The following is a 21,825-nucleotide window of genomic DNA, read 5'->3' as shown; positions in this document are numbered from 1 at the left end:
TCTCATCTCAATCTCCCTTCTCTCAGCTCAAAACCATTCCTCTCATCCTCTCCCTGCCCGCCCTGATCCAGATCCCCTCCCCAGCTTTCCTGGAGCCCCTTTCAGTACTGGAAGCTGCTCTACGGTCTCCCCAAAGCCTTCTTCAGGCTGGACAAACCCAACTCTCCCAGCCTGGCCTCATCCAGGCTCGAGCCCTGATGGTCTCTGTGGCCTCTGGGCTCCTGCGGCAGCTCCACGTCTGCGGTCGGGCTGCTGCCTCTCCTAGTGCGAGGCTGCCCCCGGGCCCCGTGCCGGGCAGGGGGCTGGGGAGACGCAGCAGCTGCTGCACAGGATTCCGGGACCAGGCCCCGTCCCCCTCTTGCCGTCTGGTCCCACCTGCATTGACTGGATTTCCTTGTGAAACACCATTTTTTTTCCTTCTTGTTCCCGCTGCAGCCCACCCCCCCTGCAGACCTGCGGGCCGCGGCTCTCCGGGCAGAGATCACCGACGCCGAGGGGCTGGGGCTGAAGCTGGAGGATAGGGAAACGGTTATCAAAGAGCTAAAGAAGTCCCTCAAGATCAAGGTGAGCTCCTTCTCCGTCGATGCCGCCTTCCTGCTGGTCGGTGAGGAGCTGCAGGGCTGTCATGGTGCTCACCGCGGGGCTCCCGGCTGCCTGTGGGGCCGACGGCTCCGAGTCCCAGCCACATCTCTGCTCAGAAATGCTCTTCTGGTTGTCTGCCTGGTGCCTGCCTGCCAGAGACTCCCCTGGCCTTTCCCTGCAATATTCTGGGAGTGGGAGTGTTGGTGACGGGACCTACTGCGGACGCAGCTCAGGCCCGAGCTGTGGTTTTTGGGGACCAGGCACCGCAAGGGTCTTTTCCTGATGCCCCCTTGGAGCTCCCTGATTTCTCCCCTGCTGCTCCAGGGCGAGGAGCTCAGCGAAGCAAACGTGCGGCTCAGCCTCCTGGAGAAGAAGCTGGACAGCGCGTCCAAGGACGCCGATGACCGCGTGGAAAAGATACAGACCAAGCTGGACGAGACCCAGACGCTGCTCAAAAAGAAGGAGAAGTAAGCGGGAGCTGGAGAGCCGGCGTTCCCCAGGGCCGGGCGGGAGCGTTCGGGGTATCCGAGAGGATTCAGCGGGTTTGAGTGGAACGCGGGCTGCCGGGAAAGGTCCTGTTCCAATGTGGAAAGGGCCGTTATCCCGGTGTGTCTGACCTCCGTCGCTGCACTCCGAGTGTCTCTTGGCACAAGCGAGGCTGCGGAAAGCAGGGAGGGGCAAGCTTGGTGGAGGGAGGACCGGCTCCCAGTGTCAAAGCCGAGCAAAAGAGCTGGGAGAGAGGGCGATCCATAGGGATCAGTCCTTCCTCCGTGTGCCGTGCCGCAGTCGGAGGGGAGGCCGGTGGGGCTCCACCTCCGCATCCAACGGGTTCCCGCTCCAAGCGCAGCAGCAGCGGGACGCACGACAGGGCTGGGAGCTCTCGGGTCCTGCGCTGCCTGCCTCTGCCCTTTGGAGGAGCGGCGAGAGCTGTGACTCTGTGTGCTCTTCCCAGGGAGTTCGAGGAGACCATGGATGCTCTTCAGGCAGATATCGACCAGCTGGAGTCGGAGAAGGTGGAGCTGAAGCAGCGCCTGAACAACCAGTCGAAGCGAACCATCGAGGGCCTGCGCGGCGCCCCTGCCTCTGGAGTTGCCTCCATCGTGTCTGGCATCGCTGGAGGTGAGTAACCGGCGTTCCCGGAGCGCTGGGACTGGTGCAACTGGTGCAGGCTGGGAAGGGAGCCTGGGATGTGCGGGGCTGCCTGCCTGGGGCGCTGCCGTGGAGATGCGGCGCTCTGCGCCTCACAGCGCGTCCTTGCTGCTGCTGCCGTGCCTCCCGGAGCACGGATGGGCTGGCGGGCTCCGCTGCGCTCGCCTGGCTGGCTCGGGGCATGAGAGCCGGTTCCTCAGGGCCTCCTGGGCTCTCCCGAAGCCCAGCAGCGCGGGGTGGGTGGTGGTGTGGGATGGGTGCTGGTCCTGGGGCTGGCGGGCAGCGATGACAACCTTCTCGTTGTCTCGCCGGAGGAAGTGTCCTACAGAAAGCGCCTGCTGGCACCCCTGGTGCCTTTTTCAGGAGCTCTGCCTGCAGGACAGTGCGTGGCCTCTTGATCAGAAAACTCTGGTGTCCTCCAGGGTGGCTGTGGAGCGACCTGGCCCTCTGGCCCCAGTGTGGCCACGATCCAGTGGGCCCAGGTTCCCCATCCGGGCTGGGTAACTCCTGGCTGTGGCAGCTCCTGGAGCTGCAGCCTCTCCCCGAGTGGCCGTGGCCACGAGCCCTGGCTCTGGGGACGCTGACAGCGCGTGCCGGGGCTCTGGCCCACTGTCCCATGGCTTCTGAGCGCCGCATTTCGGAGGGGAGCTGGGGACACGGGGCAGGGCTCTCAGACCCGTGGCGAGAGGTGGACAAGGAGCTGCAAGGTGGCTGTGTCCGTGTCCCGCTTGGATTGCCCGCAGTCCGGGACCAACGGCTCCTGCAGCAGCAGCTTGCGCTGTCCTGTGGCTGCGGGGACTGTCCCTGCTCCCAGAGCCAGGGGATGGGGCTCAGCACATGACAAGGCTGTGGGTGACCAGAGCTGCTCTGGCCGTGGCTCCTCTTCAACCTCCTCCTCGGCTTTAACTCTGCTTCTTCTTCTCTTCCCTCTGGCTCCTCTCCCTGCTCTGCAGAGGAACAGCAGAGAGGTACGGCTCCGCTCCGCAGCATGCCAGCTCCTGCCTCCGCTCGCCCCACACCTGCATGTGGGGGGGAAAGGGGCTTCGGGCGCGGGGGAAGGACGCAGGGCGCTTGGCGCGGATGCCGGGCAGCCTGCAGCACAGGGAGCTCGTGACCGGTGCCCTGCTTGGCTCTGGGATCCGAGCAGGGAGCGATGAGCGAGGGTGCAGAGCGGTGTGACTCCTGCATGGCGAGATGGCTCCCTGGGCACCCAGAGCCCGGCACAGCCCCGCGTCCTGGGGAAGGGGCACCGGGAGTGCCTGGGGCTGGTGCTGCGCTGCCGTCCCGGCGTTCCCAGTGGGAGCAGGACGGGAGGTGCCGCATGTTTGCAATGGCAGGCGCTGCTCCCTGCGATGCTGCATCCATCGTCCCCTCGTCCAGTGCTGCGGCTCCCGGCCGTCGCTCACACCGTTATTCCCTGTCTCCGCAGGTGTCGGTGCCGGCCCAGTGCCAGGAGGCGGCTCAGGACCCGTCCAGGTGAAGGACTCGCCACTCCTCCTGCAGCAAATCGATGCCCTGCAGCTTTCCATCAAGCACCTCAAGAACGAGAACAACCGGCTCAAGGTGAGGGCCGGGAGGTGCTGAGCTGCTCCCGGCGGCTGCCGGCACGCGGGATCCTGGACGTTCCCATTCCTGCGGCACAGATCCACGGCGGGGCCCTCACCGAGCTCTTGGGCTCCGTTGGGGAAGGGGCTGTGGTTCCATTGGGGAAGGGGCTGTGGCTCTGGGGAAGGGGCCAAGCCCTGGGTCCGAGTGCGGGTCCGGCGCTGGGAACCAGCGGCGCTGGGAGCCAAGCAGCCGGCAGAGCTGGGGTGCCCGTCCTTGAGGCCTCACGACGGTGGCTGATGGGGAGCGATTACAGGATTTATTGATTAATAACACACAATGAGGAGCTTGGCAAAGCAGCAAATGCTGGAATGAGCTGGATAACTTCCCCCTGGGCTCAGGGTTTGTGGCCTTTTTTGCCTCTTGAATCGTGGGATGGTTTGGGTTGGAAGGGAACTGAAAGCCTATCCAGCTCCCGCAGGCAGGGACACCTTGCAGGGGATCCGGGTGTCCCAAGACCCATCCAGCCTGGCCTTGCACACCTCCAGGGATGGGGCTTTCCATCCGGGCTCTCCTCTTGGCTCCTGTTACCCCTGTTGTCTCTGCTCCCCGCTCCTAACCCGCCTCTCTGGGTGCTCGCAGGGCGCGCAGCTGAAGATGGAGCTGGCCAGCCTGGCACCGCTGCACGTGCCCAAGCTCTCGCTCGCCAGGGACGGGCAGGGGGACGGCCTGGCCACGCAGGCGCTGTACCGCAAGAGCAGCCAGCTCCTGGAGACCCTCTACCAGATGAGCGCCAACGCCAAGGTGGTGGACATGAAGCAAGCCAAGTCAGGTAGGTCATAGAATCACAGAATCACCAGGTTGGAAAAAAAACCCAGGATCATCAAGTCCAACCATTCCCATCAATCACTAACCCATGTCCCTCAGCACCTCGTCCACCCGGCCCTTAAACCCTTCCAGGGAAGGGGACTCAACCCCCTCCCTGGGCAGCCTCGGACAGGGACCAATCACCCTTGCCAGGAAATATTTTTACCTAATGTCCTCTGGACTCGCTCCAGAGCCTCAACATCCTTCTTGTGGTGAGGGGCCCAGCACTGACCCCAGGATTCGAGGAGCGGTCTCCCCAGGGCCGAGGCCAGAGGGAGAAGAACCTCCCTGGCCCTGCTGGCCACGCCGGGTCTGATCCAAGCCAAGATGCCCTTGGCCTTCTTGGCCCCCTGGGCCCCTGCTGGCTCCTGTTCAACCAACACCCCCAGGTCCTTCTCCTCCAGGCAGTTTCCAGCCAGCCTTCTCCTAGTCTGGAGCTGCTCAGGGTTGTTGTGCCCCAAGGGCAGGACCCGCCATTTGGCCTCGTTAAACCTCATCCTGTTGGTCTCAGCCCATGGATCCAGCCTGTTCAGATCCCTTTGGAGAACCTCAAATCCCTCCAGGAGATTGAAACTTCCACCCAGCTCAGTGTCACCCCCAAACTTGCTCAGGGTGCCCTCGATGCCTTCATCCAGGTCATTGATAAAGACATTGACCAGGACCCAGTGCTGAGCCCTGGGGACACCACGTGTCACTGGCCTCCAGCTGGAGTTACTGCCATCCCGCAGCCTGGGCTGTTCCTGCTCCCCGGAGCAGTATGGAGCAGCCTCTTCCCTGCGGCGCTGCCGGCTGAGCCGTGAGCCTCCCACCCTCCCAAAACCTCTGCCAGTAACTGGAGGTGGCCAAGCCGGCCCTGTGCCCGTGCTGCATCTGATGGATCCCGAGCCCTGGGGAGGACACGGTCCTTCTCCCTCCCGCAAACCTCCCTCTCCCTGACATCGCTCTGCTCCGTGTCGGAGGCATTTGGGGCCCTGGCGCTCCACGTCGGAGATGTTTTTGGGGTCCCGGTGCTCTGCGTTGGAGGCATTTGGGGTGAGGAGCACGGGACGAGCACCGGTGCTGCCGTGCCAACGTGCCATCGCCTCTCACCTCCTCTGTGCAGCTCGGAGCTCGTCGGCGCGGCTGCTGGAGCAGACGGCGCGGCTGTGGGCCCTCAAGAACACCATCGACACCCTGAGGGTGAGGCCGCTGCGCCGCGATCCGGCTGCTGCCGCGCTCGGTGCCAGAGTGGGTCCCAGCAGCCCCCCCAGCCCAGCCCACCGGTGCCCCGCAGCCGGGGTCGGGGGGCACAAACGGGCACCGCTCAGTGTGGGCACCACAGTCCTGGTGCCATCGGTGCTGCCGGCACCTTGGGGTGCCCCTACGGCACCACCGGCTGTGCCGGGGGGCGACGTGCTGCCCCCTCCCCTTCTAGAGCGAAGCAGGGTGCGAGCCCTCAGCCTCGGGTGTGGGGAGGGCAGGGAGGGGCTGGAGAGGGGGATGTGGGGGGCTGGAGGGGGGGCTTTGACAGGTTGTGGGGCTGGAGGGGGGCAATGAGGGGCAGGGGGGCCATGAGCTTGCACGCAGCTGCAGGGGTGGTTTTGGGGGGTGCTCATGCCCTAGGGGTGCCCGGTAGGGGGGGGGTCCCATGTTCTTGGGGGTGCCTTGGGGGGTTCCCACGGTCTGGGGGTGCCCTGGGGGGGGTCCCGCAGTCTGGGGGTGCCCCCATGCCCAGGGGTGCCCCCATCTCCCCCCCCCAATCCCCCAGGCGGACACGATGCGGGAGACGGTGCAGCAGCAGCCGGGCGCCAGCGTCCCCACCGACTTCGGCCTCTTCCCCTCCTCCTCCTTCCTCAAGGTGAGGCCTTGGGGGGCCCTGGACGCCCTGCACCCCCTTCCCTGGGGTCCCCTGGCTGGGAGGGGCCCGTACACCCCCGTTCTGAGCCCCCCATTCTCCCTGCTCCCTTTGAGATCCCCTGTCCTGGGGGAGATCAAGGACAGGACCCCTAATTCCCCCATTCCTCCTGCTCCCTTTGGGGTCCCCTGTCCAGGGGGGTCAGAGGTGGGACCCCCAATCTCCCCCACTCTCCCTGCTCCCTTTGGGGTCCCCTGTTGATGGGGGGGGTCAAGGATGGGACCGCCAAACCCCTCAATCCCCCTGCTCCCTTTGGGGTCCTCTGTCCAGGGAGGGGTCAGGAACAGGACCCCCAATACCTGCCTTTCCCCCTGCTCCCTTCGGGGTCTCCTATCCCAGGGGCGTCAGGGACAAGACCCCCAATCCCCTCCAACCCCCCTGCTCCCTTTGGGGTTCCCTGTCTGGGGGTGTCAAGGACAGGACCCCCATTCCCCCTGTTCCCTTTGGGGTCCCCTGTTTCGGGGGTGTCATCCCCGCCGTTGTCCGTGCCAGGCGGGGCAGGAGCGGGCGCGGGGCCTGTCGTGCTGCGGGCGCGTGCGGGTGCCCTGCGCCCCGGGACAGGGACGGGCTCACCGGCTGCTCCTCACGCCCGAGCTGCGGCGGCGCCTGCGCGCACACTTCGCCTCCTGAGCCCCCCGCGACACCACCGGACACCGGGCTCCGGACACCGGCACGGGGCACCGGACACCGACACCGGGCATCGACACCGGGCACCGGCCACATCCTAACCCCCTCGCTGCTTCCACGGCCAATAAAGAGCCCTGAACGCGCCCTGCGCCTTCCGAAACGGGAACGGGAATGGGGGGCGGCGGGATCCATTAATGGGAATGGGGATGGGGGGCAGCGGGATCTGCTAATGGGGATGGGGGGCACTGGGATCCATTAATGGGAACGGGGATGGGGGGCACTGGGATCCATTAACAGGAACGGGGATGGGGGGCACTGGGATCCACTAGTGGCAACAGGGATGGGGGGCACTGGGATCCATTAACGGGAATGGGGGGCACTGGGATCTGCTAATGGGGATGGGGGGCACCAGGATCCACTAACAGGAATGGGATTGGGGGTACTGGGATCCACTAACAGGGATGGGGGGCACTGGGATCCATTAACAGGAACGGGGATGGGGGGCACTGGGATCCATTAACGGGAACGGGGATGGGGGGCACTGGGATCCACTAATGGGAACGGGGATGGGGGGCACTGGGATCCACTAATGGGAACGGGGATGGGGGGCACTGGGATCCATTAACGGGAACGGGGATGGGGGGCACTGGGATCCATTAACGGGAACGGGGATGGGGGGCACTGGGATCCACTAATGGGAACGGGGATGGGGGGCACTGGGATCCACTAATGGGAACGGGGATGGGGGGCACTGGGATCCATTAACGGGAACGGGGATGGGGGGCACTGGGATCCACTAATGGGAACGGGGATGGGGGGCACTGGGATCCATTAACGGGAACAGGGATGGGGGGCACTGGGATCCATTAACGGGAACAGGGATGGGGGGCACTGGGATCCATTAATGGGAACAGGGATGGGGGGCACTGGGATCCATTAATGGGAACAGGGATGGGGGGCACTGGGATCCATTAACGGGAACAGGGATGGGGGGCACTGGGATCCATTAATGGGAACAGGGATGGGGGGCACTGGGATCCATTAATGGGAACAGGGATGGGGGGCACTGGGATCCATTAATGGGAACAGGGATGGGGGGCACCGGGATCCATTAACGGGAATGGGAATGAGGGACACCAGGATCCACTAATGGGAATGGGAATGGGGGGCACTGGGATCCATAAACAGGAACGGGGATGGGGGGCACTGGGATCTGCTAATGGGAATGGGGGGCACTGGGATCCGGGACAGGGATGTGGGGGGCCAGGAACCCCAACCGGGAGGGGGATCGGGGGGGGCAGCGCCCCGGGAACCACGCGGGCCGGGGAGGCGGGCGCGAGGCGGGGGGCACAGGGACCCCGGGGCGCCGCTTTTGGCGCGGGCGGCTCCCATTGGCCGGCGCGGAGGGGGCGGGGCGGGGCCTCTCGCTCCCGATTGGCGCAGGGGCCTTGGGGGCGGGGCCGGCACTTCCGGCGCTTCCGTTTCCGGCGCGGGGCCGGCGCTTCCGTTTCCGGCGCGGGAGCGGCCGCCATGGTGGGTACCGGAGGGCCGCGCTGCCGCATCCACCCGCATCGGGCCGGGCCGGGCCCCGCGGCGGCCGGGGCGGGGCTGGGGGGCACTGGGGGAGCCGCGGCGGGCGTGGGGGGCGGCCCTGGGGCGGCTGCGGGGCCCGCTCGGTGACTCCGCGGTGACCGGTGCCGCCGCAGGTGCTGCTGCACGTCCTGTTCGAGCACGCGGCCGGGTACGCGCTGTTCGCCGTGCGGGAGGTGGAGGAGATCGGGATGCTGCTGCCGCAGGTGAGACCGGGGCAGCCGGTACCGGGGGGCGGGGGGGAAGATCCGGTACCGGCGTGGGAAGGGGGGGGCGCATTCTGGGGGGCGATTCGGTCCCGAGAGGGCGGGCATCGAGGACGGGGATCCGGGACCGGGAAGGGGGGTGCACGGTGGGATCTATTCGGTACCGGGGTGGGGGGAGAACTTGAGGGGCGATGCGGGAGCGGGGGGTGCGTTTTGGGACCCCCAGGAGGGGCATCCGGGACCGGGATGGGTGTCCGGGTCTCCCCGGTGTCGGTTCCCCGGGGCGGCCCCGCTGCTCCCGGCCCGTTAGGTGGGGGATGGGTCTCCAGGCCCCCACCCCGTTCCCTCCCGTTTCCCCCGTTCCCACCGCCCGGTTCCCGCAGGTGGAGGAGAGCGTCCTGACCGTGGGCAAGTTTCACAACGTGGTGAAGCTCGCGGCCTTCGCGCCCTTCAAGTCGGCGCAGAGCGCGCTGGAGAACATGAACGCCGTCTCCGAGGGTGAGCAGCGCGCGGGACCGACCCCCCCGGGACCCCCCCCGGGCCCCGCTGAGCCCCTTACCCCCCGCAGGGATCCTGCACGAGGACCTGCGGCTGCTGCTGGAGACGTCGCTGCCGCCCAAGAAGAAGAAGGTGCTGCTGGGAGTCGCCGACGCCAAGATCGGTGCCGCCATCCTGGAGGAGCTGGGCTACCAGTGCCAGACGGGCGGCGTGGTGGCCGAGATCCTGCGCGGTGAGTGCGGCCGCGGCCGGTTCCGGCTCCCGGTTCCCCGCTCCATCTTCCCGGCGCCAGTCGCGGTGACGGTTCGGCCCCGCGCAGGGATCCGGCTGCACTTCCACGCGCTGGTGAAGGGGCTGACGGCGCAGTCGGCGTCCAAGGCGCAGCTGGGGCTCGGCCACAGCTACTCGCGGGCCAAGGTCAAGTTCAACGTCAACAGGGTGGACAACATGATCATCCAGTCCATCAGCCTGCTGGACCAGCTGGACAAGGACATCAACACCTTCTCCATGCGCGTCCGGTGAGCGGCGGGAGGGAGGGAGGGAGGGGGCCGGCTCCCCACGCTTACCGCAGGCCGCCGCCGCTCCGGCCGCCTGTACAGACCGGGGAGCGAGAGCAGCACCCGCGGCGCAGCCGGCCCGGAGCCGTGTCCTGGCGGCAGCGCAGCTGGGGCACACGCGAGCCGCTCGGGGCCTGGGCCGCGGCGCTGACCCTGTCCCGCAGGGAATGGTACGGCTACCACTTCCCCGAGCTGATCAAGATCGTCCCCGAGAACTACACCTACTGCCGCCTGGCCAAGTTCATCGGGAACCGCAAGGAGCTGAGCGAGGAGAGCCTGGAGGGGCTGGAGGAGATCGTCATGGACGCCGCCAAGGCCCAGGCTATCCTCGAGGCCTCCCGCTCCTCCATGGGTGAGCGGGGCCGCATCCGGGGACGCGGGGGAGGCCGCGATGGCACCGTCGGCGCCGCTCACCCTCAGTGCCCTCCCTGCAGGCATGGACATCTCCCCCCTCGACCTCATCAACATCGAGAGCTTCTCCAGCCGCGTCATCTCCCTCTCCGAGTACCGCAAGGGCCTGCAGGAGTACCTGCGCTCCAAGATGAGCCAGGTGGCTCCCAGCCTCTCGGCGCTCATCGGCGAGGTGGTGAGTGCGGCTCCCTCCGCCATCCGGCTGCCCCGGGGCCGCGGAAATGATGTCTGAGCGCATCTGTCAATCCTCTGAGCCGTCCTGCTGACGCCTCTCGCTGCTGATCCCGGCCTGGGGGCTGCCCACGGGGCTCTGGGAGGGGGGAGCAGCTGCAACTCTCCTCCTCCTCCTCTTCCTCCTCAGGTGGGCGCGCGGCTCATCTCCCACGCCGGCAGCCTCACCAACCTGGCCAAGTACCCGGCCTCAACGGTGCAGATCCTGGGAGCCGAGAAGGCTCTGTTCAGGTACGGCTGGGGTGGAGAGAGCAGGGTGGGGGGGATGGCAGCGCCGCAGCTGCCCCCGCGCCTCTCACGGCGCCGTCAGCTGCTTCCAGGGCGCTGAAGACGCGCGGCAACACCCCCAAGTACGGGCTGATCTTCCACTCCACCTTCATCGGGCGCGCGGCCGCCAAGAACAAGGGGCGCATCTCCCGCTACCTGGCCAACAAATGCACCATCGCCTCCCGCATCGACTGCTTCTCGGGTGCGTTGGGGCCGGGACGGGGCCGCGGTGCCGCCGCCTCCGCCGTGATGGCGATATTTTTCGTCAACAGCACCGCCCTGTGCGCGTGGTGACAGCCTCGGGCTGAGCGGAGCGGGCCGGGCCGCGCGCGGCGCTGAGCTCCGCCGGCTCTGGGTGCTGAGCCCCCTCCCGGCGTTCTCGTCCCGCAGAGGTCCCCACCAGCGTCTTCGGGGACAAGCTGCGGGAGCAGGTGGAGGAGCGCCTGGCCTTCTACGAGACCGGGGAGCCGCCCCGCAAGAACCTGGAGGTGATGAAGGAGGCGATGGCCGAGGTGAGGGGCACGCGGCGGCGGGGCCGCGCTTGGAGGTGATGTCAATGCTCCATCCCGACCCGTCATGGGGGGCAAAGACTGATTTAATGAGGCTGATCCGAGCGCGGCTGGGAGGGAACCGGGGCTGGGAACGACCCACGAGTCGCTCCGGGGGGCAAAGACTGATCAGGGAGCTCGGGCTGGGAACGACCCACGAGCCGCTCCGCTCCGTCAGGCCAGCGAGGTGGTGGCTGAGGTGAAGAGGAAGCAGGAGAAGAAGGAGAAAAAGAAGAAAAAGAGGGAGAAGCGGCGGCTGGAGGCCTTGGCTGCGGCAGCAGAGGAGGCGGAGAACGCGGAGGTGAGGGGGCTGGGGGGTGGGAGCCCTCATCCTGATCATTCCCGCAGCTCCGTGGGGTTGGCAGGATGGGGCCTGGGCTCCTGCTGATCCTGGGGCTCCTGGCAGGAGAACGACGTGGAACCCAAGAAGAAGAAGAAAAAGAAGAAGCAGCAGGAGCCGGAGGCTGAATCGGAGTTGGAGGCGGCCTCGGAGCCAGAGGAGAACGGGCTGGAGGAGGAGGAGGAGGAGGCCGTGCCCAAGAGGAAAAGGAAACTGGTGGCAGAAGCAGATCAGGAGGAAGAGGACGTGGAGAAGAAGAAGAGGAAGAAGAAGAAGAAGGCGCGGGACTTGGAGGACTAGGGGAGCGAGCCCTGCTCCGGCGGCTTGGACTCTGGCACTGGCGGGAGGTCAGCGCGGTGCGGCCGGGCCCCTCGGGGCGCTGGCAGCCGCCGTGGGAGCGGCACTGGCCGCAGGGACAGCGTTCGGCACCTGGGAGCCAGGTGGAGCCCTGGCAGAGGGCGAGGGGGCAGCAGCCTTCGGCCTCGGGGGGCTGTGCCGCGTGTTACAGGCGGGGGGGTGGGAAGCCACCCAGCGTGGCCGCACCTCAATAAAGAGGCGGCTGTGGATCCCATGTCTCTGGGTCTCTCTGATCCAGCTCCCGCTGCCACCGGGGACTTTTCTTTGGGAAGCGCTGGCGCACGCCGGCATCACGGGGCAGCGGGTGCTGTGCCGCAGAGCCTTTATTAGCGGGGAGCAATAAGTTACCGGCGGGAGCGAGCGGAAGCGGCGTTTGGGGGGCCCTACGAGTCCAGGGCGGCTATCACGGCTTGGGTGAAATCCAGGGACGTGGCGTAGCCGCCCATGTCCGCCGTGCGCACCTGCAAGGAGAGGGAGTGTTAGGGGGGACGGGGTGGCCTGGGGTCCCTGAGGGGATGGGGTGGGACAGGCAGCGCTAGCTCCAGGCCTTCCGTGGGCTGTTGTTCCCAGATTGAAGTGGGAACAAGGATGGAGCAGCAGAGGATCCATGGCAGCCGGCTGCTTCCCTGGCGAGGGGCTGGTGCTGAGCCTGCTCCCCCTGCCCTGGGCACAGCCGGGTGGGGAGCAGCATGGGGCAGGGATGGAGGAACTTGGACCCTCTTCTTTGGGACTGGGAAGCCTCCTGAGGCGAGGCTGGAGCTCAGCCCCTACCCTGGGGCTTCCCACCCTTCACTGAGGGCCTGGAGGCAGCTCCCTCGCAGCTCTTGGACACCTTATCCCCTGTTCTGGAGGTCTTGCTGGGAGACTGCTCCCTCCAAGCTCTTGGGACACCTTATCCCGTGTCCTTGAGGGCCTGGAGGTGGTTCTTGGAAAACCTTATCCCACATTCTGGAGGGTTTGGTTGGAGACAGGTCCTTCCCAGCGCTTGGGACACCTTCTCTTATGTCTCCAAGGGCCTGGAAGCAGCTCCCTCACGGCTCTCAGGACACTTATCCTACTCCCGAGGCTGGGAATGTGGATCTGCGGGGGCTGCTGCTGAGAATCCCCGCTCGGCCCCCCCAGGATCTTTCCAAGCGTGTGTCTGGGCTCCGAGGCTCCCGGCTCCCTCAGACGCAGCCGCGGGGTGTTCCCAGCCCCTCGGCTACACACGGACGGTGCCCAAAGGGTCCCTGGAGGGTGCGGGGCCGCAGCCCCGTGGTCCCGTTTATTGCTGAAGCCTCTGTGGGCTCGAGTGGGACCCCGCGTGGTTCCCTGGAAGCTGCCTGCGGAGCGTGGGGTGATCCGGGCTCTGCCTGCGCCATCTGGGGGGCTCCTTGCTCCAAAGGGAGCCCCGGGGCCTTCCTGTGATCCCCTGGGGGTGCCGGCCGGGCTCTGGGCCAGGCAAGAGGGGGGATCCCCTTCTCCTCCTCTTTTGGGGCGCCAGGGGAGCTCGGCCGGAGCGGGAAGGGGGCAGGTGGGGCTGCCGGGGTTCCTAGGCCCCGTAGTGGGGGTGCAGGTGGTCAATCACGGATTTGACGAAGTCGGAAGTGGTGGAGTAACCGCCCAAGTCCCGCGTCCGCACCTGCAAATCCAACACAGGGAAGGGGAGAAAGAAGGGAGAGACGCGGTGGTGAAATGGGAGAAGGGAGAGGAGCGCGGCTCCCTCTGCGCCCCCTGCCAGGATCTGCTCCCGGAGGAGGCGTCCGGCGTTCCCGAGCCAGCAAGCAGCACTACGGCAGCAGGGAAGCGGCTACGGCCGCAGGATTTGGAGCTGGATGTGGGCGAGGAGGCTGGAGACGCGCTTATCCGTCAGGGAGAAGGCAGAGCGGCTCGCTACCACGGACACCCACCGGCACGCGCCCAGCACTCACTTTGCCGACTTTGATCACCTTCTTCACCGCATCCGAGATCAAATTGGAGTGGAATTCCAGGCTGCGGGGAGAGAAGGGAGCCCGGGATCAGCCCCTGCGGCAGCCCCAGCTGCCCGCCCACCCCCCGGGCCCGGCACCTACTTGAGATGCCGCAGCATGTTGGCGGCGGAGAGCAGCATGGCCGTGGGGTTGGCGATGTTCCTGCCCACCGCCTGGGCGAAGGGGTGCCGGGCGCCCTGCAGGGGAGGAGCCGCATTACCCATCACCGTCCTTCCTCACCCTCGTCCCCAGCAGCTTCCCCTCCCCGCGGATAACCCGGGATAAGCAGCTAGTCCAGGTAGTCCGCTCACCATCTCGAAGACGGCGTACTCGGCGCTGTAGCTCTCGCCGGGAACGACGCCGGCGCCGCCCACCAAGCCGGCTGCCAGGTTGTCAATGATGTTCCCGTAAAGGTTTGGCATCACCAGGACGTCGAACTGGTACGGATTCTGCACCAGCTGCGCAGAGGGAAAGGGAGGAGCTGAGGCCCCGCACGGGCTGCAGGCAGCACCACGGGGCAAGGAGCAGGAGTCACAGAATCACGAGGTTAGAAAAGACCCCCAGCTCTCTCAGCCGCTCCTCTTCTTCTCCAGCCCCCTCACCAGCTTTGTTGCTCTTCTCTGGCTCGTGTTCAACACCCCCAGGTCCCTCTCCTCCAGGCACTTTCCAGCCAGACTTCTCCTAGTCTGGAGCTGCTCAGGGTTGTTGTGCCCCAAGGGCAGGACCCGCCCTTTGGCCTCGTTAACCCTCATCCCGTTGGTCTCAGCCCATGGATCCAGCCTGTTCAGATCCCTTTGGAGCCTCCTGACCCTCCAGCAGATCCAGCTCCCACCCAGCTCAGTGTCACCTGCAAACTTGCTCAGGGTGCGCTCGATGCCTTCATCCAGGTCATTGATAAAGACACGGAACAGGACCCAGCCCTGAGCCCTGGGGACACCACTTGTCACTGCCCTCCAGCTGGAGTTAACTCCATCTCCCACCACTCTCTGGGCCCTCCAGCCAACCAGTTTTCCACCCAGGAGCTCGTTCTCCTGTCCAGCCCAGAGGTGACAGTTTCCCAAGCAGAATGCTGGGAGAAACTGTGTCAAAGGCTTTACTGAAGTCCAGCAAGATCCATCCACAGCCTTTCCCTCAGCCAGCAGCCGAGTCACTTTGTCCTAGAAGGCGATCAGGTTATTTGGCAAGACCTGCATTTCATGAACCCGTGTTGACCTGATCACCCAGTTCTCCTGCGTGTGCCTCATGATAGCGCTCAAGATCACCAAATCTGCGGAGCAGCAAATCCCACCGTGCCTGGAAACATCCCAGCCCTGCGCTCAGGGGACCGTGGGGAGGACTCGGAGCCGCGGGAATGGCTCGGGAGCCAAGGACACGTCTCACCAGGCAGAGCTTTTCAGGCTCAGATGAGAGACAGCTTTGCCAGGGAGGTTTAGATTGGATATTGGGAAAATTCCTTCCCAGAAAGAGCTGTCCCCATTCCCTGGAAAGGTTCAAAGACCATGTGGATGTGGCACTTTGGGACACAGATCGGGCACTGTGAGGTTTATGATGGGACTCGATGCTCTCAGAGGTCTTTTCCAACATGGATAATTCCACGGTTCTGTGATTCCCTGCGTCCCTGCCACCTCCAATCCCTGCAGCTCCTGCCCTCAGCTGAGCAGAGCAAGGAGAAGGCTCCGGGTTTGTGCAAGCAGCAACTCTCCGGGCCGGGGTGTCCGCCTGGAGCTGCCACCAGCAGCATTATTTCAGGTTTCCAAGCTCCGGGGCCCAGGATCCTCACCTGCATGCAGCAGTTGTCGATGATCATGGTTTCAAACTTGATCTTGGGGTACAGCTCTGCCACTTCCTCGCAGCACTGCAGGAAGAGCCCGTCGCCCAGCTTCCTGCAGGACAAGACACAGAGAAAGAGTTTGCGGGACGGCAGAGGAATCCTTCCTGCAGCAGGTAATCCCATGGTGACTCGCAGGGCATGGTGAAGCAGGCAAACCTGGAGCATCCCACAGCCCTGCACACCCACCCGTGGGGAGCCTGGGGAGCAGGGAGAGATCACCTCCCGGTGCCAGAGCTTTTCCCTGGCTCCAGGCTGCCCCTGTGGGGCCCTGGGCTGGAAATCAGGCCACGCAGAGAGGAAAACACCATTCCCAGGGAAAGCCCGGCCTCTCTGGAGCCAGAGCAGCGCTGCTGTGACCCTGATCCGCTCCCACACTCACATGATGTTGGCTTTGTGCACGGCCGTCACCTTGGAGCGCCCCTTCTTGGTGGCGAAGTCGAAGGCGAACTTGGCGATGCGCTGGGACTTGGCCCGCGTGATGATCTTCAGGCACTCGATCACGCCCTTCGCGCTCTGGGGCGGGAGCGGAGCGGGAGCGTGAGAAGCTGCCCCGGCGTCACGCCTGCGCCCGGATCATTCCCATCACAAGCTTCCGTAACACCATCTCCCTTTCTCCTGGCATCCCACGGCCAACCTCACTGGGTCTGCGTGTATCCCCATCATTAAATCCTCTCCCAATCCCCGCAGTGCTGCTCCACCCAGCTCCTCAGCTTCGGTATGGAAAGCTGGAAGGAATTCCCAGCACAGACAGCCCCCCATCCCGGGCCAGGCCCCTAGCTGAGCACCCCCGGGGGGTGAGAGGCTCCCGCACCTCATGCTCCAGCGAGCTGTACTCGCCCTCCGTCTGCTCGCGGATGATGACGAGGTCCAAGTTGTTGTGCCGCGTCTGGTAGCCCGGCAAGCTCTTGACATGGACAACATTGGCGAACAGGTCCAGTTTGCGCCTGGAGAGGAGCAGCAGAGTCGGCATTCCGGGTCCTGCACTTGGGGCACAACAACCCTGAGCAGCTCCAGACGAGGAGAAGTCTGGCTGGAAACTGCCTGGAGGAGAAGGACCTGGGGGTGTTGGTTGAACAGGAGCCAGCAGGGGCCCAGGGGGCCAAGAAGGCCAAGGGCATCTTGGCTTGGATCAGACCCGGCGTGGCCAGCAGGACCAGGGAGGTTCTTCTCCCTCTGGCCTCGGCCCTGGGGAGACCGCTCCTCGAATCCTGGGGTCAGTTCTGGGCCCTCACCACAAGAAGGATGTTGAGGCTCTGGAGCGAGTCCAGAGAAGAGCAACGAAGCTGGGGAGGGGGCTGGAGAAGAAGAGGAGCGGCTGAGAGAGCTGGGGGGGTTTATCCTGGAGAAGAGGAGGCTGAGGGGAGACCTCATTGCTCTCTGCAACTCCCTGAGAGGAGGTTGTGGAGAGGAGGGAGCTGGGCTCTTCTCCCAAGGGACAGGGGACAGGACGAGAGGGAATGGCCTCAAGCTCCACCAGGGGAGGGTTAGGCTGGACATTAGGAAAAAAATTTTCCCAGCAAGGGTGACTGGTCCCTGTCCGAGGCTGCCCAGGGAGGGGTTGAGTCCCCTTCCCTGGAGGGGTTTAAGGGCCGGGTGGACAAGGTGCTGAGGGACGTGGGTTAGTGATTGATGGGAATGGTTGGACTCCATGATCCAGTGGGTCTTTTCCAACCTGGTGACTCTATGACATGCGCTGTTCCTGGGCCAAAACCGTGCCCTGCAAGTGCTGGTGGTGGTACCGGTGGCTCCTGCCTCCCAAACGCCTTCCCACAACTCTCTGTGAATCCACCTTTCTGCCTTTCCCTCACGGATCAGGAGCAGTCACATCTCGGCACCCACTGTTTCCAAGGGAGGCCACCACCGCCCACCTCCCAGCCACCCACTGTGTCCTCTCCAGGAGCCCCAGGGATGCAGGTAGCAGGATCACACTCAAAGGAGGCAGCTCCTGGCCACAGTCCTTTGGGATCTACTTCCCAACGGCTCAGTAACGTCCCAATGGCTCTGGGACTCACTGCCCTTGGCTCTTGGTTCTGCAGCAGAGCCACAAGTGAACGCAACACAGTTCTTCCCGTATGGAAAGGGGCTCCAGGAATGCTGGGGAGGGGCTCTGGATCAGGGAGGGCAGGGAGAGGACGAGGGGAATGGTTTTGAGCTGCAAGAGGGAAGATTGAGATGAGATCTTGGGGAGAAATGTTCTCCTTTGAGGGTGGGGAGGCCCTGGTTGCCCAGAGCAGGGGTGGCTGCCCCATCCCTGGAGGGGCTCAAGGCCAGGTTGGATGGGGCTGGGAGTAACCGGATCCAGCGGGAGGTGTCCCTGCCCACGGGAATTGGATGGGCTCAGAGGTCCCTTCCAAGCCAAACTGTTCCATAATTCTGTGATTTCCTGGCAACCAGCACTCAGTCGGGGCACCAGGCTTACCGGAGCCGCATGTCGTAGGACGCCAGCTCTCCCTTGTACTCCATGGGGGTGTGGATTTTCCCTGTGGGACAACAGAGCAGCAGTAAGAACACAGAGCGTGGAACACACTGCCTGGGGCAGGGGGAGTTCAGTTGAACCCCAGCTCGGAGCCTGATCGGTCACTGCAGGACGCAGCGAGGCCCTTCCCCTCTCTGGGACATGCCAGATCTTGTTTCCAAAGCGGGAGCTGGGAACAGCCTCCCCTTTCCCATGTGCAGCAAATATATCAGGAATGTGCTGCTCAGCGCGTTCCCTTCTCTGGGATCTCATCTCATCTGCTGGCCATCATCTGTGCCTTTGACACAGTTTCTCCCAGCATTCTGCTTCGGAAACTGTCACCTCTGGCCTGGACAGGAGAACGAGCTCCTGGGGGGAAAACTGGTTGGCTGGAGGGCCCAGAGAGTGGTGGGAAATGGAGATAACTCCAGCTGGAGGCCAGTGACAAGTGGTGTCCCCAGGGCTCAGGGCTGGGTCCTGTTCAATGTCTTTATCAATGACCTGGATGAAGGCATCGGGTGCACCCTGAGCAAGTTTGGGGATGACACTAAGCTGGGTGGAAGCTGGATCTGCTGCGGGGCAGGGAGGATCCAAAGGGATCTCCCTCTGGACTCGGCCCTGGTGAGACCGCTCCTCGAATCCTGGGGTCAGTTCTGGCCCCTCCCCACAAGAAGAATGTTGAGGCTCTGGAGCGAGTCCAGACAAGAGCAACGAAGCTGGGGAGGGGGCTGGAGAAGAAGAGGAGCGGCTGAGAGAGCTGGGGGTGTTTATCCTGGAGAAGAGGAGGCTGAGGGGAGACCTCATTGCTCTCTGCAACTCCCTGAGAGGAGGTTGTGGAGAGGAGGGAGCTGGGCTCTTCTCCCAAGGGACAGGACGAGAGGGAATGGCCTCAAGCTCCACCAGGGGAGGGTCAGGCTGGACAGCAGGAAAAAAATATTTCACGGAAAGGGGCACTGGTCCCCAGCAGAGGCTGCCCAGGGAGGGGGTTGAGTCCCCTTCCCTGGAGGGGTTTAAGGGCCGGGTGGATAAGGTGCTGAGGGACGTGGGTTAGTGATTGACGGGAATGGTTGGACTCGATGATCCAGTGGGTCTTTTCCAACTTGGTGATTCTGTGATCTCTGAAATTCCTGTCCCTGACAGCACCCAGCACCATCAGAGGCAAGTGCAGCCCCTCCTGAGTTCCTTACCTATGAGGGCCACCTTGCTTTCCTTCATGGAATCCACCACTTGATCCAGTTTCTCCTCTGATGCCATGTTCTGCACCTCGCTGAGGTGATGCTCATCGAAGACCACGGGCACGCTGGCCGCCTGCGTGAGAGGGAGAGCTGCCCTCGGATCGGAGCCGCGCACGGAAGCTACGGACCCAGAGGGAATCAGGGAAGCTGGGAGGTGAAGCCTTGATCCAGCCAGGCTGCCTGCTCAGCAGGAAACCTGGACCACTGGGTCACTCTGGTTCCAGGATAACCAGGATGTTCCCTGTCACCTCACTGAATCACAGAATCACTAGGTTGGAAAGGAGCCACTGGATCATCGAGTCCAACCATTCCTCAAAGCCCTTCTCTCTGTCCCCACCCCTTCGGCTGCCACAGCGGTGTCCTGGCAGGCAGCCCCGTGTCATTAGAGGACAGAACCATTCAGAGCTGACGTCCTCCTCCAGTTCCAAAGCTGCTTCCTGGTCAGGAAGGAGGATGGAAGGACTCAAAGGGCTCTGGACAGCTGGGGCAGGCTGGACATCGGGAAAGGATTTTTCCTGGAAAGGGTGATTGGTCCGTGTCCGAGGCTGCCCAGGGAGGGGGTTGAGTCCCCTTCCCTGGAGGGGTTTAAGGGCCGGGTGGACGAGGTGCTGAGGGACATGGGTTAGTGATTGATGGGAATGGTTGGACTCCGTGATCCTGGGGGTCTCTTCCAACCTGGTGATTCTATGATTCCAAGGGCTCCGGGCTCTGCTAGGACTGGTCCCCGAGGGTCCCTGTGCCAGCAGTGCTTCCAGCGTCCCTGCTCCTCCCTCTGCACCCGCCCCGTCCCACGGAGCCGGAGCCGTACCTTGAAGACTTCTTTGACAGCGTGCATCAGCTCGGGGCCCACACCGTCTCCGGGCAGCATGGTGACCTGGAACGTGCCCTCAGGCTTTGTGCTGTGCGACTGCACGGAGAGGACAGGAGTCAGAACTGGCTGCTAAGCCAGAAGCCCAACCCCAGTGCACTCCGACTCATGGAATGGGTTGGGTTGAAGGGACCTCAAAGCCCATCCAGACCCACCCCTGCCATGAGCAAGGACACTTCCCATCAGATCCAGTTGCTCCAAGCCCCATCCAACCTGGCCTTGAACACCTCCAGGGATGGAGCAGCCACCACTGCTCTGGGCAACCTGGGCCAGGGCCTCCCCACCCTCACAGGAGAACATTTCTCCCTAAAATCTAATCTCAATCTCCCCTCTTGCAGCTCAAAAGAAGCTCAGGGTGGACCTGGGGGGCTCCAGGACCACTGCCCGTGTTCGGGGTGGACTGGGGGCGCTCTGGGAATGCCGCTCTCACCTTGGCCTCTGGGTTCTGCTGGAGGGTGGTGGTGGGGACACGCAGGCCCCTCCATGCTCCAAGGCTCTGGGCACGCAAGAGACCCTAGAACAGAGGTCGTGGGGTGTAAGACACAGTGAGCCGGGCCCAACATGCCCCCCACTCCCAAACCTGCCTGACCCCCCACCCCTGCACACACACCCCCAGCCCAAAAAACCCAGCCGAGGCCTTACGCCCCTTCCCAGGGCAACACAACCCCCTCCAGCCCCGACTGGCCCCCACCTCAGCCTCAACTGACCCCCAATCCTGATCGACCCCTGTACCCCTCGCCCCCCAGTCTCCCCCATCCCCAACCAACCCCTCCCCATCCAAATCCCTCCCCCCCAAAACCCCCTCAAATCTCCATCACCCCCCCCTCCATCCAACCCGCCCCCAATCGATACCGCCCCCCTCATCCCCAAATGACCCCTCCTCACCCAACCCCCCCCTCAAATCTCTATCCCTCCCCTATCCCAAACTGACCCCTCCTCATTCCAGTCGCCCCCAATCCCGGATTTCCCCCAGCGCTCCCCATCACCCCCCCACATCCCCCCCCCTTCATAACCAGGCCCCCCCCCTCCCCGTTACCCTTCCCCCTCCATCCCCACCGCCCCCTCCCCACCCAGAACCCCCCCAGCCCGGACCCTGGGACCGTCCCCCTCTCCATATCTCCCCCTCCCACAACCAGGACCCCTCCCCGACCCTCATCCCACCCCCCTCCCCGTTATCCCCCACCCCTTGCCCCTCACCGCGGCCGCCACCCGCCTCACTCCCAGCGCCGCCATCTTGGCCGACCATAGAGCCCCGCGACGTGCGCAGAGCGGTCGGGCCGGGCGGGACCCGCGCCTCCAGGCGGCAGGGAGGGACACTAACACCCTCTCTATATACACGCACTCACAGCGCCCCCAGGCGGCGGGGAGGGACACTGACATCTCCCAAACACACTCACAGCGCCCCCAGGCGGAGAGGAGGGACACAGACACAACCCCTATATACAAACTCACAGCGCCCCCAGGCGGAGGGGAGGGACACAGACACCCCCAATGATACCAAAACCAGAATATTTAGAATATTTTGGATTGGAAGGGAGCTCCCAGCCCATCCAGTCCCTGTGGGCAGGGACACCTCCCACTGGATCAGGGGCTCCCAGCCCATCCAGTCCCTATGGGCAGGGACACCTCCCACTGGATCAGGGGCTCCCAGCCTCATCCAGCCTGGCCTTGAACCCCTCCAGGGATGGGGCAGCCACCCCTGCTCTGGGCAACCTGGGTCAGGGCCTCCCCACCCTCCTTGTGAAGAATCTCCTCCTTTTATCTAGCCTAACCCTGCCCCTCTCCAGTTTATACCCATTCACAGAATCACAGAATCAC

At 64.5% G+C, this 21,825-nt stretch overlaps 3 protein-coding genes and 2 non-coding genes across 13 annotated transcripts in view; 4 read left to right on the top strand and 1 right to left on the bottom strand.

Annotated features, from left to right (window-relative positions):
* Positions 1–6,808, top strand: part of DCTN1 (dynactin subunit 1) — a 55,592-nt gene extending 48,784 nt beyond the window's left edge. For 5 of the 8 annotated variants that reach the window (XM_069856705.1, XM_069856704.1, XM_069856702.1 and 2 more), the window contains 9 exons: positions 436–564; positions 907–1,049; positions 1,535–1,701; positions 2,685–2,699; positions 3,161–3,294; positions 3,919–4,108; positions 5,246–5,322; positions 5,891–5,980; positions 6,530–6,808. In XM_069856705.1, coding sequence (XP_069712806.1) covers positions 436–564; positions 907–1,049; positions 1,535–1,701; positions 2,685–2,699; positions 3,161–3,294; positions 3,919–4,108; positions 5,246–5,322; positions 5,891–5,980; positions 6,530–6,667 — 1,083 coding nt within the window. In that variant the 3' untranslated portion in view covers positions 6,668–6,808. The remainder of the gene's footprint in view (positions 1–435; positions 565–906; positions 1,050–1,534; positions 1,702–2,684; positions 2,700–3,160; positions 3,295–3,918; positions 4,109–5,245; positions 5,323–5,890; positions 5,981–6,529) is intronic. The other 3 variants (XM_069856701.1, XM_069856707.1, XM_069856708.1) reach the window with 1 other exon arrangement.
* Positions 6,809–8,091: 1,283 nt separating this feature from the next.
* On the top strand, positions 8,092–11,847 carry NOP56 (NOP56 ribonucleoprotein). Its single transcript, XM_069856688.1, has 12 exons — positions 8,092–8,197; positions 8,371–8,460; positions 8,844–8,958; positions 9,029–9,190; positions 9,278–9,476; positions 9,680–9,867; positions 9,950–10,101; positions 10,288–10,388; positions 10,478–10,626; positions 10,815–10,936; positions 11,151–11,273; positions 11,379–11,847. Exons 1-12 carry the CDS (start codon positions 8,195–8,197, stop codon positions 11,610–11,612), a joined length of 1,638 nt encoding a protein of 545 aa, XP_069712789.1. The 5' UTR covers positions 8,092–8,194; the 3' UTR covers positions 11,613–11,847.
* On the top strand, positions 10,666–10,736 carry LOC138720481 (small nucleolar RNA SNORD56). The gene has a single exon (XR_011337411.1). It is a non-coding gene; the product is annotated as a small nucleolar RNA SNORD56 (small nucleolar RNA).
* LOC138720480 (small nucleolar RNA SNORD57) lies at positions 10,967–11,035 on the top strand. Its single transcript, XR_011337410.1, has one exon. It is a non-coding gene; the product is annotated as a small nucleolar RNA SNORD57 (small nucleolar RNA).
* Positions 11,848–11,974: 127 nt separating the features above from the next.
* Positions 11,975–21,271, bottom strand: IDH3B (isocitrate dehydrogenase (NAD(+)) 3 non-catalytic subunit beta). Of its 2 annotated transcripts, none has more exons than XM_069856690.1 (12): positions 21,205–21,271; positions 20,438–20,521; positions 19,948–20,046; positions 19,092–19,212; positions 17,869–17,929; positions 16,261–16,393; positions 15,829–15,962; positions 15,399–15,501; positions 13,930–14,076; positions 13,721–13,815; positions 13,580–13,640; positions 11,975–12,130 (listed from the first exon to the last, which is right to left on the bottom strand). In XM_069856690.1, the coding sequence occupies exons 1-12, from the start codon at positions 21,238–21,240 to the stop codon at positions 12,053–12,055; spliced, it is 1,152 nt and encodes a 383-aa protein (XP_069712791.1). In that variant the 5' UTR covers positions 21,241–21,271; the 3' UTR covers positions 11,975–12,052. The 2 variants fall into 2 exon arrangements, with proteins under 2 accessions (XP_069712791.1, XP_069712790.1); XM_069856689.1 differs by lacking the exon at positions 11,975–12,130 and adding an exon at positions 12,145–13,290.
* Positions 21,272–21,825: the final 554 nt, after the last annotated feature.

Source organism: Phaenicophaeus curvirostris, chromosome 4 (genome assembly GCF_032191515.1).
Source record: "Phaenicophaeus curvirostris isolate KB17595 chromosome 4, BPBGC_Pcur_1.0, whole genome shotgun sequence".
NCBI classification, from domain to species: domain Eukaryota; kingdom Metazoa; phylum Chordata; class Aves; order Cuculiformes; family Cuculidae; genus Phaenicophaeus; species Phaenicophaeus curvirostris.
The sequence above is the reverse complement of the archived record's forward strand: the minus strand, read 5'-3'. Positions and strand labels throughout refer to the sequence as shown.